Source organism: Phoca vitulina, unplaced genomic scaffold (assembly GCF_004348235.1).
Source record: "Phoca vitulina isolate PV1807 unplaced genomic scaffold, GSC_HSeal_1.0 scaffold59, whole genome shotgun sequence".
Taxonomy (NCBI): Eukaryota; Metazoa; Chordata; class Mammalia; order Carnivora; family Phocidae; genus Phoca; species Phoca vitulina.
In genome coordinates this window covers 4,055,969-4,072,742 of record NW_022589762.1, presented here as the reverse complement: position 1 = coordinate 4,072,742, position 16,774 = coordinate 4,055,969, and the positions used below count along the sequence as shown (strand labels likewise).

Sequence of the window (16,774 nt, the reverse complement as noted above, 5' to 3'; positions counted from 1 at the left end):
GTTGTACCCCCCCACCCCTCACTCAGCTCCTCCTTTTCCTTCACTGTGGACGTTGACCATACTCACCCTCGTACCCACCTCTTTGTGAGGAACTGTGGGATATGTGGGGCTTCATGTATGGAGAAGGAAAAGAAAGTGAGGAATGCTCTGGGAAAGTCTTAGAGCATCCTGGAGGTGAGAACTATTGCTATCTCTCTCTCTCTAAAATAAATAAAATCTTAAAAAAAAACAACCTTTAACTTTAATGGCAGTAAAGTAGATGACTTGAAAATTCTCACTCTCTAAAAGAAATTTAGAAATGATAAATAAAATGTAACAAATATAATACTTTTAAATGTACAGCTGTCTTCAGAAGAAAGTAAACATCTAGAGGCCCAAAATGAAAGAACTCTAAGTTAAAGGAATAAGTAAATGAGCCGTTACTACAATAGCCCTGGGAGGCAAGGCGGGGAAGTTGATCTTAGTAATGAAGCCAATGAGTTTTAATGACCACTCAGATGACAGCTTAGACCTGACAGATACAGGGAGGTTGGAACTTGGAACCATACCTCAATCCTCAGATAAAAGGAAGAATACTGACAAAATATGACCAGGAAGATTATTTGTCTTGGCCTAAGTCCTAGGTAAAAAAGAAACAAAAGAAAAGAAAAGAAAAGAAAAAGGAGAAGAGAAGAGAACTGTCTTTCCTAAATATTTGTAACCGAAGGCCTGCCTTGATCTTAAGTGGATTTGAAATTTGAATTTTACATTACTCAGGAATTCGCAGCCAATTCATAAAAATAAATAGTGGTCCATGGCTGAAAAATCTCTGAAAGACAGTCTTAACCCATATTGCAGAGAATTCCTAAAGATAAAGCCTTGCTAAAAAAAGATCTCAAAATCCAAAGTTGCAACATATAAGAGGAAACAATCTACCGTGATCAAGATTCAATAGGATTAGAGCCCCAAGAACTAGAGATAACTGAACTATCAGATAAAAACTATTACAGAATGGTATTTAAAATAATTATTAACTTAAACAAAGAATTGGAAACATGAGAAAGAATTAGTTAGACACTATCAAAAAACACAAAGCAGACTGGAAAAAGAACCAAACAGGACATTTAGAAATGAACATTTTAGTCACTGGAGTTAAAACCCAACGGTTTCACTGAGATTAACAGCATATTAGACACAGCTAAAGAAAGAATTAACAACCTGGAGGACAGATCTGAAGATATTACTCAGAAATGTATTTTTTTTTTTAAATGATAAAGAGCAAGGAGAACAAAATAAGGCAGTTCAACATACCTCCAATTAGCATTCCTGAAGGACAGAATACAGAAAATGAAGTAGAACAACATTTGAAAAGATAATGGCAAGGAAATTTTCCAGAAATAATGAAATACATGAATCCCCCAATTAAGGAACCATACTGAATCCTAACGAGGAAAAATTCAAATAAAATCAACACACACTGTAAGGACATTTCAGAATACCAAAAACAAAGAATAGATCTTAAAAGCATCAAGAGTAAAAAAAAAAAGACAAATTACCTACAAAGGAAGGACTATGACATTAACTGTATATACGGACAGTGGACTTCTAACAGTAGCACTAGAAGACCCAAGGTTATGTCTCCAAACTGTTGAGAGAAAAATAACTGTTAACCTAAAATTAAAAGCCCAACCAAAATATCACTCAAGAGTGAACATTAAATAAAGGCATTTTCAGATGAAGATGGAGAGAATTTACTACTAACGCACCCTCACTAAAAAAGAAAAAAAAAAAAACAGGACAGGAGGGATTTTTGTAAAAGGAACTTCTAGGAATAGAAGGCATTACACACGTGAAGAGAGGTGAACAACGTGGTGATAAAAACAAAAGTGAATCTAAACAATATTAACTCTATAAAAACAATAACAACAATGATCATGACTAAGTCTGGTCATGCAATACCCACTCGTGCATGCATGCACATGCAAGGAAAACCATGTTTCTGAACTATAATATCGGAAGATGCATTTGATAAAACTCAAGACCCAGTCACAACAAAAATGCTTAGCAAACTCTAAAAAACAAACTTTCTTAATGTGACAGAAGATATCTTCCCAAACCCACTGTGATGTTATGATTTATAAGAAATGTGTATTTGGTCTTTGCCCTGGTTTCTAGCACAGAGCTCCTAAAACCCTTGGAATTGCCAAGTGATGAGAGCGATAAAGGTGTCTTATGTGAATGTGGTGACTTTTGGAATACAGCTAAGGATGAGGGCTGGTGGCCAGGAGAACCAACCATGTAATTAGAGGGTTGGAACCTTCAGTCCCACCCCACCAACTCCCCTCCCAAAATATCCAGGGAAGGGAGAGGGACTAGAGGTTAAATTAATTGCCAATAGCCAGTGATTTAATCAATTGTGCTTATGTAATGAAGCCTCCATAAAAACCCAAAAGGAGAGGGTTCAGAGAGCTGGTGAGCTGGTGAACACATGGAGATTTGGAACGACTGGTACATACTTGCTGAGGTCACAGAAGTTCCACGCCCTTCCCCCAACCCTGCCCTATGCATCTCTTCCTTCTGGCTATTTCTGAGTTATATCTTTTCATAATCAACCAGTAATCTAGTAAGTAAAGTGTTTCTCTGAATTCTATGAGCCACTCTAGCAAATCAATTGAACCCAAGGAGGGGTCATTGGAACCTCCAATCTTGCCACTGGTGTCTGGGGTTGGCGGACAGTCTTGTAGGACTAAGCCCTTAACCTGTGGGATATGACTACCTCCAGGTAGACACTGTCAGAAGTGAACTGAGTTGTAGGACACCGGGCTGGTCCTGGAGACTCATTGGTTGGTGTGAGAACATCCTTCACCCCACACCCCAACCCCACTCTTACACCCACGTTGGAATTGGTGACCAGAACTTTCACCTGCACAACTCTTACTGATTAAACACTAGAAGCATTACCTTTAAAGTCAGAAATAAGATAAAGAATGCCCACTTTCAACATTTATACTCACACTGTAAAGTCTGGTTCTGCCAAGAACTTAACTAACACAGTCCTAGCCAACACAGTAGGATAAAAAAAAGATGTGAAGAATGGAAGAAAAGAAGTAAACTGTTATTGTTAGGAATTATGATAGAAGACTGAAAGGATTTGACAAATTACAATTACATTCTCTTATATCAGAAATAAGGTATCAGACAATACAATTTTTAAAAATATCGCATTTAGAAACCAAAGTCATAATTTACCTGTTGATTAACAATAAATGAGGCCTTTACAAAGAAAACTGTTAACTGTTTTGAAAGACATAAAATATCTAAATAAAAGGAGAGAAAATTGTGTTCATGGATGGGAAAATATCATAAAGATGTTGAATCTCTACAAAAAAATCATAAATTCAATGAAATTATGATTAAAAATCCCACAAGGTCTTCCACAGAACTTAACAAGCTGATTTTCAAAATATGAGGAAGAACAAAGACCATTCTCAAGTTGTCTTAATTCATTGTCTTCACTCTTCCTTTCTTCTCTTTGGCGTTCTTTAAGTGTTTTCTTCAGGGCTCTGTCCTGACCTCCCCTTTTAAACCCCATACATAACTCCTGGGGGATCCCCACCCATGGCTTACGCTCCCACTGCATATTTTTGATTCCCAAATCTGTATGTCCTTCCTGAGTTTAGCTACGTATGGCAACTGCTTACCAGGCAGCTCCAATCAGACTTCTCCAAAGCTCCTCAAATTCAGCATGTCCAAAATCAAATTTTCAGCTGGCCACTGAGTCCTGAAATGACACCACCAACCGCCCAGAGGCCAGAAACCTGAGTATATTCTGACTTTTCCCTCTTATCTCCCATAAATAACTAACAACCACATCCTATCTCCTGAAAGTCTCCTTGAAACCACATCTCCTTCTATCTCAGAGCCCTAATCCAAGCTTGTGCTAGTGCTCACCCGGGTGACTGTGCCAACCCCATGTAGACTGCATGATCTTTCAGCAGCCACAATGAGTTTTCTGCAATACAAATGTGATCATGTGATTCCTCTACTTAAAATCTTTCAATGGCTTTCCCATGACCTTAGATAAAATGACGTGCCCCATAATAGGATTTTATAAGGCCCTTCATCAGCTGATTCCTGCTCTCCTGCCATACCTTCCATGCATCTGCACCATCCTCTATACTCCCTTCTTTGTACTCCCAACCCCCAAACTCCATTATCCAAATGATACCTCCGACATGCTAAGCTCATTCTCCACACCTGGAAGTGCTGCCTGCAGCCTTCCTCCCCATCCTTTCACCTAACTCCTACTCATCTTTAAGGTCAAAATTCACTTTCTCTGGGAGGATGACCCAGACCTCAAGTCTGGATTAGGCACCCTCCTCTGTCCTCCTACAGATCCCCATGCTTCCATATCTGAGCCCCCAGCCCCCAGGAATGATTGGCCTCCTTCACCGTACCTCAGATTCCATGAGGGTGGGGATGGCTGTCTTTCTCTACTAAGTGCTTAGCACCCTACACAATGCTGGGGAACAAGAGAATGAACAAATGAGTGGATATTTGCTAAGTGTCCTTTGTGAAATAATGATTTCTCTGTGGGGAGAATGAACTGTTCCATGTTTAGTGTCAGGAAACCAAAGAAAATATCAGTAAATGTCTGGACTTTGGCACACCAGAGAGAGAGTTTGAGTTTTTGGAGGTTTGTAACATGAAAGTGTGATGTCTGGGAGTCAAGAGACTGGTTCTGGTTCCAGTGTTACAAGCAATCCTGACCATGGTCAAATTCGTCCATTTCTTAGATCGGGATCTAAGGTCCTTTCTGTCCTACAGTGTCTGTGGCTCACACTCCCTGCCCAGACCCTCCACTTCCTCTGGAAGCTCTCCTAAGTAGCCTTTAGACATACCACACAGACTTTCACCTGGGGCTTTGTTCAAAGAAGGCTGGAGAACTGACCTGCCATGGAGAGATGTCCCATATGCTGATCGACAAGATCAGATGTGAACTAGTACAGGGCCTGACACACAGTCAGTGCTCAGTAAGAGCTATATTAATTGTCACCATCATTGTCTATAAATAACGCCTCACGTGGAAGGTCTAAAGTTCTAAATGGACCTAATAGGCACATATATCTTAAGCCTTAATGCCTAATATTGATTAATGTTAACTAATTAATAACATTAATACTTAAGGTCTTGTATGTCCTGGCTTTAGCCTAGATTCTGAGACCTGGCACTAAACACAGATGAATACTCCAAGCCAGGCAGAGGGTGATATGGAGGCCAGAAAGGAGGGAAAGAAAGGAGGGAGGCCCAATGTCCCTGATACTATATGAACCCTTCTGAGGACCAGAGTCTCTGGGCCCTTCCTTCACCTGAGCTGAGCTAGATTGGCTGGTTGAAGTAAGCACCTTCGGTCCCTGTAGAAGTCACGCCCAGGGCAACCCAGGAGAACACCAGACCTGGGGAGAACCAGAGATTCATGTCAGACGCTGGCCCACGAGTGAGGTCTCTGAGGACCTGTACTTCGTGTTCCCAAGACTGGGTCCATCCCAGGAGCAGCAGGGGATCACACAAGGCCCCAGGCCTCAGGATTTGCTACTGAAGTAGGGTTGCTCCCAGCCCTGTGTGGCCCTGCTGCCCCCAGGCCATAACTCTCAGTGGCTGGCCTCTCCCAGCCTTACCGCCCACGGCCCCAGGCCTGGCAGCTGCCTCCCCTCACTAGGCAAACCTCCCACACAGCCTAGGCCCTGCAGCTAGCAGAACAGAGGGTAAGCCAACACCAGCCCAGAGAAAGATGCGCACTCCTCCTACTTCCCCAAACCCTCCACGCTGACCCCCATGGGCCTGCCAGGACGAGAGCGGGAGGGGAAGACAGATGGCACAGTTATGCCTGGGCCATGTGCCATGAACAGAGGAATAAAAATAATCCTTGGCTTGGTTTCCAGGGCCTGGCTTGGAGGCCTCTGGTTCTGCCCCCAGCCCCACCCAAAAGCCCACCAGATGGCCCACCCAATGCAAACTCCAGGCTCAAACAACACTCAGCTCCACCCTAGGGTCCACAGATGCCAGTTACTCAGGAATTTTCAGGAGAATTAGAACTTATAGGCATTTATTAAGATCTTTTTAATAATGAGAATAAACTCCTCAAAAACACTTCCAGGACAGGAAGGGAATCATGATCCTCAGGTTATAAAATGAAGAAACCAAGGCTCAGGGAGGGCAAATAACTTGCCCTGAGAAAGTGGCAGAACCAGACCTCATCCCCTCTAATCCCATCCCCTGCCTGGTCCAGAGTTGCATCCTCAGGATTTCCATCTCCTGCTCCCAAAGCCCACCACTTCTGGACCCTTCCATGGCCATCAGTGATCACTAAGCTCCACCCTTCTCCTGCTGGCCAGTAGAATCCCCAAGATGCAACTCAACACAGGATAGTGCCTGGTCTGTGTTCACCTGTTTCCCCCACTGGATTGTGAGCTACCTGAGCAAACGATTATTTCTTAGCACCTGCCCCAACTCTCCTGGCTCAATACCGGGAATTTAGACAGATGTTATCCTACTTTACATAGTATCAATTATCCCACTGATTCCCTTTCCTCCATCAAGAACAAATCTACCACTCATTTCCTTTTATCACAAAATCTTTTAACTTGTTGAGGGTCAACACATGTTATAACTTCCTCCCTGTGCTCCTGACCCCAAATCAGATGGACTGAAACTCAGAAAGTGTGTAAGACCTGCCTGTTGTCATCCAGCGTTAGGGAGACACAATTCAGAAGGGGCCTGAGTCTCCTGCCCCTCCTCTCCCGGCTCAGATTCCAAGAGCTCTGGGATCCAGGCTAAAGGTTCCAAGTATATCAGGCTCCTCATAACCTGTGGGCCCTGACATGACCCGTGATGCCTCAGCATCTGATGCTTCTCCCCTGGGGCCCTTGGAAAGAACCACCACCTTCATCCCAACGACTCCTTAACTGAGAAGCTGGGAGGAAAGAAAAAACAGGATTTCCTTCCAGGGCACCCATTCTAATCTTCCACTGTATTGAGTCTCAGAGGTATAAAGAACAGGAGTCCTTCTTCAGGCTGGTGGACTTATCTGCAAGGTTTGGTTACCAAGGCCAGTGGAGTTATGTCTCTGCACCCCAGGTGCTTTGCCCAATCCAACACAGTTGTGGTTACAAGAGCATCTACGTTGGATGGAATGTGGCTCTCCCATATCAATACATTTTTGAGTGGAGATGAAAATGGCCCCTCCCATCACTACCTTGGTCATTCCCACTGGACTAGACTCTGGAGCCTGGGCCCAACCATCAAGTGCCAAAAGGTGCTGTACACACTGAAGCACAAGTACAAGATACAGACCTCTGTGCAAACTCCCTGATTTGGGGGGTCGGGGTATGTCTCTAAGCCTTCACTGTCCTGACCCCATTTCTTAATAAAAACAGGAGGGGAAATCGGGAACAGCGGACCCCAAACTCATTCCCACTCTTCCTTTCAGCCCCCTTGGTCTCCTCAGCAGCCCCTGGACCCCGAGTTCACTCACACTGTTTTCCTGCTTAGGGTGGACCTCCTTCTTTCCTGACACCAGTGCATTAACAAATATCTGCTGAGGGTGGGAGAAGTAGGGGGAGGTCTTTCAACCATAAGCTGAGTAAGGCCTGAGGATCTGATGTATAACACGGGGACTGTAGCTGGTAACACTATATTGTGTAACTGAAAGTTGCTGAGAGTAGAACTTAAATGTTCTCACCAAAAAGAAAGATGTGAAATGGCAGACATGTTCATTAACTAGATGTAGGGGGATCCTTTCACAGTGTGTATGCACACCAAATCCCCACAATGCATACTTAAGATATCATACAATTTTCATTTCATTTCATTTCACAGACCTCAATAAAAATGAAATTAAAAAAAAAAAAAAGAAAACTATTTTTAAAAAACCATCTGAGTACCTGTTCTTGGCCTAAACTCTGGAGAAAGGGGTTCGGGCCCTCAGGCTTAGACCTTAGACAGGCCACAGGAGGCTAAGTGCTACAGAGTGTGAGCGGCTTCGGTGGAAGCAGGCACAAAGCACGCAGCTCGAGCTGGGGCCTGCCTCTGCCCGGAAGGGCTTCCTGGCCCGGGCCACAAAGGCCTCAGGTGTCTATCATGTGCTGCCTGAACTGCTCACTGGGCTGCCTCAGAGGTCTCTGTCCTCAACCCTAAGTTGATGTCTTCTTTGCCATCAACAGCCAGGGATGCTTGAGGATCAGGTCCAATTTACATCCCCCAAGGTGCCTAGAAGACCGGCTGCTTCGTTGTAACTGAGGAGGCTGGGAGACAGAAGGAGGAAGAGAGGAGAACCCACCCTCCAGGCAAGGGCAGGGTCACAGTGGGGAGGCCCACTTCCCCAACACACAGTGCTGCCTCCCCTCCTAGCGCACGGCCCCCGTGTACTGGGCAGATGACCTGCTAGACAGGTTCAGGTGGCCCAGCACTCGTGGGAGGGAGGCCTAGCTGTGAAGGAAGTACCAACAAGACACTGAGGGACAGACATTCTGCTCACCAAAGAGAGAACTATTTTCATATTAAGACTAGGAGGGGGGCGCCTGGGTGGCTCAGTCGTTAAGCGTCTGCTTTCGGCTCAGGTCATGATCCCAGGGTCCTGGGATCGAGCCCCACATCAGGCTCCCTGCTCGGCGGGAAGCCTGCTTCTCCCTCTCCCTCGGCCCCTGCTTATGTTCCCTCTCTCTGCCAAATAAATAAAATCTTTAAAAAAAAAAAAAGAGTAGGAAGTACATTTTCACATACGCACTCTGTGTCTGGCCCTGGGCTAAGCCCTTGACTAGATCTCCTCCCAACACCCACTTCAGGTGACGACGCTGGGGCCACCCCAGGTGCAGTGCTGCACCCAAGCTCCGAAACTCTAAGCGGCAAGGTTCAGTCCCTTCCGCTCAGCAAACCGCCTCTTGCCCACCACAATGCTGCTTGGACCTCCTTGCCAACAGTTCTGTGGACCACAGGAGGGGGAAGTGGTCTGATTCTACAACACGCAGGATTTAAGTTAAATGTGAAGAGTAACAGGGATGGGTACTGGCGCCAGGACTGACCAGCGAAGGGGAGCTAGAGGCCCCCAAAGCCTCTGGTGAAGGTCCCAACTGGGACACGTGGGCATCCCAAGGTTTGTGTGCATGAGGAAAACCCCAGAGGAGAAAGTTATCCTCCACCTTACAGTCCTGAGAGGTAAAACGACTTGCCAAAAGGCCCCATGGCTAGTTAAAACTGGGACCAGAACTCAGCCTCAGCCCTGCACTTTTTTGCTACACAATTGCAATGGCCATGGCCATCATCTGGATGCCTCTGGAAGAGGAGAGAGTTGGTTCCTAGGAAGGAGGGCAGCAGGCAACCCACACATGTGGATAAGCAGGTTCCGCAGCCAGAAAGATCCCTCCTTCCTATTTTCATGCCTGACACCATTAGGGCTTTAGCCCTTGGAGTCGTCCACTCATTCATTCACAACTGTATACTGAGCACCTACTATATTGCCAGGCATTGGGTACAAGGTCATCAATGACATAGTCCTGCCCTCAACATCCTTCAGCCTCGTGGGGGTGGGGGTCCAGGGTTTCCCGAGAAGATGCAAATACAGTCTATCCTTCGTACTCACAGAATATTCACAGATTCTGTATTTGCAAATGTGCCTACTCACTAACATTTGGAAGCCCGAGATCCATACCTGCAGTGCTTCTGTGGTTATCTGCAGATACACACACGCTCCGCACCACCGAAACTGGGAGCTGCCATCGCACGCGTTCCCAGCCCAGGGGGAACAAGGCTATACTCGGCCTTCTGGCTCCAGCGCTCACACTAGAAACGACAGGCCTTTGCACGGTCTCTTCGGTGCCACCTGGTCCCATCTTTGTACTTTTTGCTATTGATTTCGCAGTTTAAGCAGGCCGTCCCAAGCGCAGTGCTGCAGCGCGGGCTCGTGTTCCTAAGTGCAAGAAGGCTGCGGTGTGCCCTCTGGAGATGAGACGGGAGTGTGATAAGCTTCACTCGGGTGTGACCTACAATGCTGTCTGCTGTGAGTTCAACGGTAAGAAATCAGTAATATCTATGAAAGAAATAAGGTGTCTTTGAACAGAAACACACATAAAACAAAGGTTATGAATTAATCAGTTGAAAACATTGTGCTAGATGCTCCCAGGGACCTCACCCCATCCGCTAGAAGCAGTGGTACAGTATCTGCTAATCCAGTGTGCTCGGTGACGTTACAGAACTACCACGAATCCTAAGAATCAAGTGTACTCAGGGAGGGTAACACATTAAACAATTATAGATGAATATCTTGGGGGTAGGAGGCAGGATTTTAATAGACCCTGAGCTCAAGGTACTGGGAATACAACAGCTCATGGAGACAGAAATGTCAAAAGGTGGAACCAGCCCAAATGTCCATCAACAGGTGAATGGGCACACAAAATGTGGCAAATCCATACAATGCAATATTACTCAGCCCGAAAAAAGAGAATGAAGTTCTGGCACATGCTGCAACATGGATGAACCTTGAAAACATTATATTAAGTGAAATAAGCCCGTCACAAAGCAATGAATATTTTATGTGTCCAGTTATTTTACACTTTTTTTTAAGCGCACCAGGAGATGTGGGCAGAGAAGGGGATTAAGGGACCTGGGCCCAAAATACAGGAGACACAGGAAAATGACCTATTTATAGCTAGAAATGAAAAGACAAGATGGCAGCATTTGGGTCACGGGCAGCAAGTCCTTAGGGATGAAAGGAAAGAGAGGGAGCGAAGGAGGAGAAAACACCCAGTCAAAAAACAGACCTCCATGGGCTGAGCTGAGCCATGTACTCAGCTGAACAAAACTGGCCCCAGTGTGACTTTAGATGGCCGGCCAGGGCTTGCTGGAGTAATACATATATATAAGTATATATAACAAATAACACTTTTATTATAAAAAGAATAAAACCACACAAAACCTAGGTGTCCCAATCCCACCCCAGAGCAGCCTCCCTAGTGGTGCCTCTTCATCCGCTAACACACACGACGCTCCGGGGAAGGCCTGGCATGAGCCCGGTCCGCTGTGCAGAGGCTTCAGAGCCATGTGACCTGAAGGAAAATCTACCTCTCACCAGCCATGTGGCTGATCAGGAACTTGTTTAACCTTCCCAGAGCTTCTGAGGAAGGACAGAGACAGAACAGGTAAAGAACGTGGAACACAGCCCCGTGGGTCTGCACCACCCACCACCCTCACTGACCTTGCAGTGCGAAGACACTTACCACACCTTGCTCCTTGATAGGACAGGAGCGGGGCGGGGTGAGAGAAAAGGCAAAGGAGGACCCCACCATCCCACCAGTGTGTCGGAAGGAACCAGTCACAGAGGGCCCACCCACCAGGCCAGGAGAGGGGTGCTGTGGGGCAGAGGTGCCCACTTGGGCTCTGGAGTCAGAGGCCCGGCTCAGATCCTGGCTGGGCCTCCAACTGGCCAGTAACCCTGGGCAAGCTATCGACCTCTCCAAGCCTGTCCCCCAAAATACATTCCAGAGGTAATAATGTTATCTCCTCATGGGACTATTGTGAGGATTCAGTTCAATCGTGTCTCCCACGTGCAGGCACAGAAGCTGGCTCTCGGGAGGGCTTCTCGAACATTGGTGGTTCTTGGCGGAATGATGGAGGGGGGCAAGGGAGGGAAGAGTGAGTCCCTCTGGGACGCAGTGGACAGGAAAGGAGCAGGAGGAATGAGGGGCACAGGAGGAGGAGAGGGTGTGGAGAGAGCAGGCCGGTGAGAGAAGCCTCAACAGGGAGGGGCAGTAGATAAGTCAGAGTTGAAGAGGATGATCCGTGGATATAGCCCCAAGCCCTCCACCCATTCCCCGGAACCCCCAATCCCGGGGTGGGGGGGTGGTCAGCAGGGCAAATGAGGACAGGGATCCACCTTCCCAGGAGCTGGACCTGGGACTCTGCCCCAGCCACCCCTTCCAAGCAGCCAGGGATGTGGGTGTCTGTGGGCCTGGCCCTAATACATCCAGGAACTGGGTCACAGCAAGTGGGTGTCCACGGCCTCCACTCCCCACTCCACCCCGGGCTGGCCCCGGAGCCACTAAAGGGGCTGAGGAAGCGGTGATGGGGCTTTAGGCACAGTGCCTGCGCAGAAGCCCCTCCAAATAGGTTCTCAAAGGAAGGTAAACCCGGCTCCAGGCTCAACCTCACCAGATTAATTCCCCTGTCGGGACTTCCGTGTCCCCACTCACACAAAGAAAAGGTGGGGAAAGTGGAGTATCATTCAGAGATAAAAAGAAATGAGCTATAAGTCTCTAAAAGACATGGAGGAATCTTAAAGGGATCTTGCTAAGTGCAAGCCAATCTGAAAAGGCTACATACACACTGTATGATCACAACCACAGGACATTCTGGAAAAGGCAGCACCACAGACGCAGGAAAAGGACCAATGGAGGGATACGTGGAGCACAGGGGATTTTTAGGGCAGTGAAACTGTTCTGTACAATACTATAATAGTGGATACCTAACATTCACGTCTGTCAAAACCCACAGAACACACAACACAAGGAGTGAACCCCAGATGTAAACTATGGACTTTAATAATAAAGTATCAATATTGGCTCATCAACGTAATAAATATGCCACACCAATGCAAGATGTCAACAATGGGAATAAGTAAGTGGGGGAGAAGAGAAGAAACTGTATTTTCTGTTCCATTTTTCTGTAAACCCAAAACTGCTAAAAAATAATAATAATAAAAAAAATAGGGGCACCTGGGTGGCTCAGTCGTTAAGCGTCTGCCTTCAGCTCAGGTTATGATCCCAGGGTCCTGGGATCGAGCCCCGCATCGGGCTCCCCACTCAGCGGGAAGCCTGCTTCTCCCTCTCCCACTCCCCTTGCTTGTGTTCCCTCTCTCGCTGTGTCTCTCTCTGTCAAATAAATGAATAAAATCTTTAAAAAAATAAAAAAATAAAAAAATAAAGGCGTGGAGGGCTGGTGAGGCTATTAACTTTTTTTTTTTAAGATGAGAGTAAGACTTGCACTTTTTTCTCCTTGGGGCCTTTCTTCGGGATTCTAAAATAAAGCAAAGGTTACAAAGTTCTAGAGAGGCAAAAGTACTGAACCAAACTAGTGGACTTCACTTTAAGTGGTCCTGTCCTACGAAAATTCAGATCTCAAAGCAGATCCCAGAACTAGGGAGTCTTTGCCTAACACCCTTTGCCACTGAATCCCGTCAAATAGTGGCTCCCCCCGGGCACGGACTGAACCAATTTATTTCCCTGAGCCCAGCTGCCGCTCAACAAGTGCTCGTTTTCCCCAGCCTTGGGTGGGTTTGCTCCAGTCGGCGGCTTTCCCAGAGACGTGACTGTGCCCCACTCTGCCAGGACCCCAGGGTGTGCCCACACTGGGCCCCCACGCAGCACAAGGCACCAAGGGTGGGGGCTCTGGGTGCACACCCTGCTCAGGGAGGAGCTCTCAGCGCTGGGGAACAGCCCCCAAAGGCCCAGAGCATCAGGGAACTGCAGGGAACCTACAGGGCTCCTGTAGGCCTCTCTCCACCTATAGGTCTTATCATCTCTGGAAAGGGCCTGCCCCTGGGAAGAATGAAGGCTCCAGCATCTGGACAGTGCCCCAGCTGCCAGGACACAGGAGCGGGGACAGGCTGATCTGGACGAGAGGCAGGAGAGGTAGCACCTATCCTACCCTTGGTCACCTTTCATAGAAATGTTCTTCTGCCTCAGAGCCATCCTGCCCGGACAGGGCTAGAGATGCAGACTGCAATGCTCTGGAGATTCTAATGGCCCAGAGCCCTCAGACCCTAGGCTGAGGTCACCATCACAGAGGACCCACCCTGACCCAGAAATCTCACCGCACTGATTCTCTCTTGCACCAGCCACACACCTACCAGTGGCTTACCCCTGCAGACCCAATAATCACCCCATCTCCCATTCCAGAATGCATGGTCATCCAGTTTGGTAACAAGGCCATGTAAATGGCTGGTACCCAGACTGGGCACAAGCATTTGTTGCTCTGGATGGGGCTGGCCCAGCTTGAGCCAGGGGCCCTGAGGAGTAGACCAGGTACCTAGCAAACCAAGAAACCACCTGTGCCCCCTATACGGAAGCATACTCTATGGCAGGTGCTAAGCCAGGAAAAGAACTTCATAGAGGGCCTTGTTCCCTCCTCCTCCGCCTCCTCCTTTCTTTTGCATAGGTCATTCCCTGGGTGTTCCCTGCCCCCGCCTCACCTGGGTCCCCTGAAGAAAGGCCAAGGCTCAGGACACCAACCAAACTCTTTCCTTGCTTTCAGAGTCGTTCACACCCAACATCTTCTTGTGGAGATTTTCTCCTTAAATGAATTTTCTCCAAAAATGTGTAAATCGCACATCCGACAAGGGACTTGTATCCAGAATATTAAAGAACTCTCAAAACATAACCATCAAAAGAAAAAACAGGTAAAAGATTTGGATAGACATTTCATCAAAGAAGTTGTATAAATGGCAAATAAGCACACACAAAAAAATGTTCAACATCACGGGTCATTAAGGAAATGCAAATTAAAACCATGAGATGCCACTACACCCCTGTTACATGGTCAAAGACAGAAACAAAAAGCCGACAATACCAAGTGCTGTTGAAGATACGGAGCACCAGAACGCTCCCGCGCCGCCGGTACAAATGCAGAGCGGTACACTTGCGCCAACAGCTGCGCGTGTCTTAACCCATTGCACACTCGCCACCGTGGGGACCTGCAATCCCACTCCTTGCTATTTATCCAAGAGAAATGAAGGCCTGTGTTCACACAGAAACCTGTACACAAATGTTCACAACAGCTTTATTCAAAATCAACAAAGGCGGGAAACAACCTACAGTCCGTCCACCAGTGACTGGATAAGCACACTGCAGTGTATGCATATAATGGAGTACTACACAGCAAGAAAAGGAACAACCTATTGATACACAAAACTGGGTGAATCAAGGCATCATGCTGAGTGAAAGAAGCACACCCAAAAGCCACACACTGTATGACTCCATCTGATATTCTTGAAAAGGCACAATGACAGGAGTGGACAGAGCCATGTTGTCAGGGGATGGGCATGGGTCGGGGACAGGGGGAGGGGGACAGACGGACAGACAACAAAGGGGTGTCAGCATGAGGGAATCTTTGGGGGAGATGGAGCCATTCTGTATCTTGACCGTGCTGGAGAATACCCAACACTTTGCAGTTGTCAAAACCCAGAGAACTGTACGCTAGAAAGAGTAAATTTTGCTGTACATGAATTTAAAAATAAATGTTTAAAAAGTCCTCATTTTGCCCAGATTACCCAGTTCAAATCCACCTCACTCATAAAGCCTATATATCTCGCCTCCTCTAATTTTATGACCATGACTCTGAAATCACCACTTTTCCTATCTTCTCACCTGTATTTCTCCCTCTCTCCCGCCCCACCTCTTGCTCCCGTTCACACATGCTCGCTCTTGCGTGCACGCGCGCGTGAACACACACACCCACACACATACACAGAGCTATCGAAACCCTACCCATCCTTCAAAGCCAGCTCAAGTGCCTCCTCCTCTAAGAAGCCTTCCCCGACCCCTCCCAGCCCCATCAGAAGGAATCACCTTTACCAGGCATCCCCTCAGCACTAGTGTGTGCTTCTAACTAGCCCTTCTTTAATCTTGCAGGTTTTCGGTGTTTGCTACTCAGTCCGTCTCCCCTGCTGGACTGCAAGCCCCCTGAGGACAGGGACCAGGTCTTCCGTTCCACATCTCTCCCGCCGCCCCCTGGCACAGTGCCAGGCACACAGTGGGTGCTCTGTGACCACTGTGGAGTGGCTGAGGGCAGGTGCAGGCGGCGGGGGCCAATGCCAAGAGAGGCAGGCTGGCAGTGCTGGGGCTGGCAGAGCTTGGAGGAGGGTATCAGAAGCCACTAATACAGCTCTGCTTCCTCTCTTGCATAAGCAGCACAACTATTGCTTAAACCTCCAAGTGCTGGAAGTGACCTCAACCCCCATTCCAACATGAGGTCATGTAATTTACGATGGAGCATTTCGGAAGATGCTTTTGCTTCTTCAGCACCACCCAGCACAGTTCCAAGCCCCAAGCAGGACAGATGCTCAGGACACACCTGTTGATGGACTGGAACCTGTCTTATCATACGGGTGCTGACATTTCTTCTCACGTCCAAAAGGCGGGCCTTCTTTTCAGCAATAGTAGATTAGGTCCATCTGATCTGAAGACAATTTCATGACGCAGAACTACGGGGCAGAGGCACAGCCTACAGATAGGGACACTCCAGGACTGGGTTCTTCCCAGCATATCCCTGGCCTCTCCCTCTTACAAAATTAAAACTTAGCCTGTCCAGAGTTTAAGGACCATTTATTTGATAAGCACTTGTATGGTTTAGTATGTGCCATGTAAAACACTAAGCATATTACAAATATTAACTAATTTAATCTTCACATTAACCATATGAAGTTGGTTCTATTAATATTTTCCTCAACTTGCAGAGGGGAGAGTAAGACACAGTGCCGTCAGATAGCTTGCCCAAGGCCACATAGCTTGGTAAGTGGCAGAAAAGGGATTCAGACCCAGGCAGGCGGGCTATAAAGCTATGCTGTCCAAACACTAGCCACCACCCACATGTGGCCATTGAGCCCTTGAAGAGCAGCTCGTCCAAAGTGAGATGTGCTGGTAAGTGTAAAATGCATGCCAGATTCCCAACACTTCATATGAGAAAATATAAACTATCTCATTAATATATTTTTTTTACTATTGATGGCACATTTAAACTATAATATTTT

At 47.1% G+C, this 16,774-nt stretch overlaps 1 protein-coding gene across 3 annotated transcripts in view; it reads right to left on the bottom strand.

Annotated features, from left to right (window-relative positions):
- The window catches only part of TEAD4 (TEA domain transcription factor 4), a 66,519-nt gene that overhangs the window by 42,395 nt on the left and 7,350 nt on the right, over window positions 1-16,774 (bottom strand). The window contains exon 1 of one of the 3 annotated variants that reach the window (XM_032390795.1): window positions 9,686-10,689. The exons of 1 other annotated variant lie outside the window; for it this stretch is intronic. In XM_032390795.1, coding sequence (XP_032246686.1) covers window positions 9,686-9,866 — 181 coding nt within the window. In that variant the 5' untranslated portion in view covers window positions 9,867-10,689. Of the gene's footprint in view, window positions 1-9,685; window positions 10,690-16,774 lie in introns of those variants that run through there. One more of the 3 variants, XM_032390796.1, reaches the window with a different exon arrangement.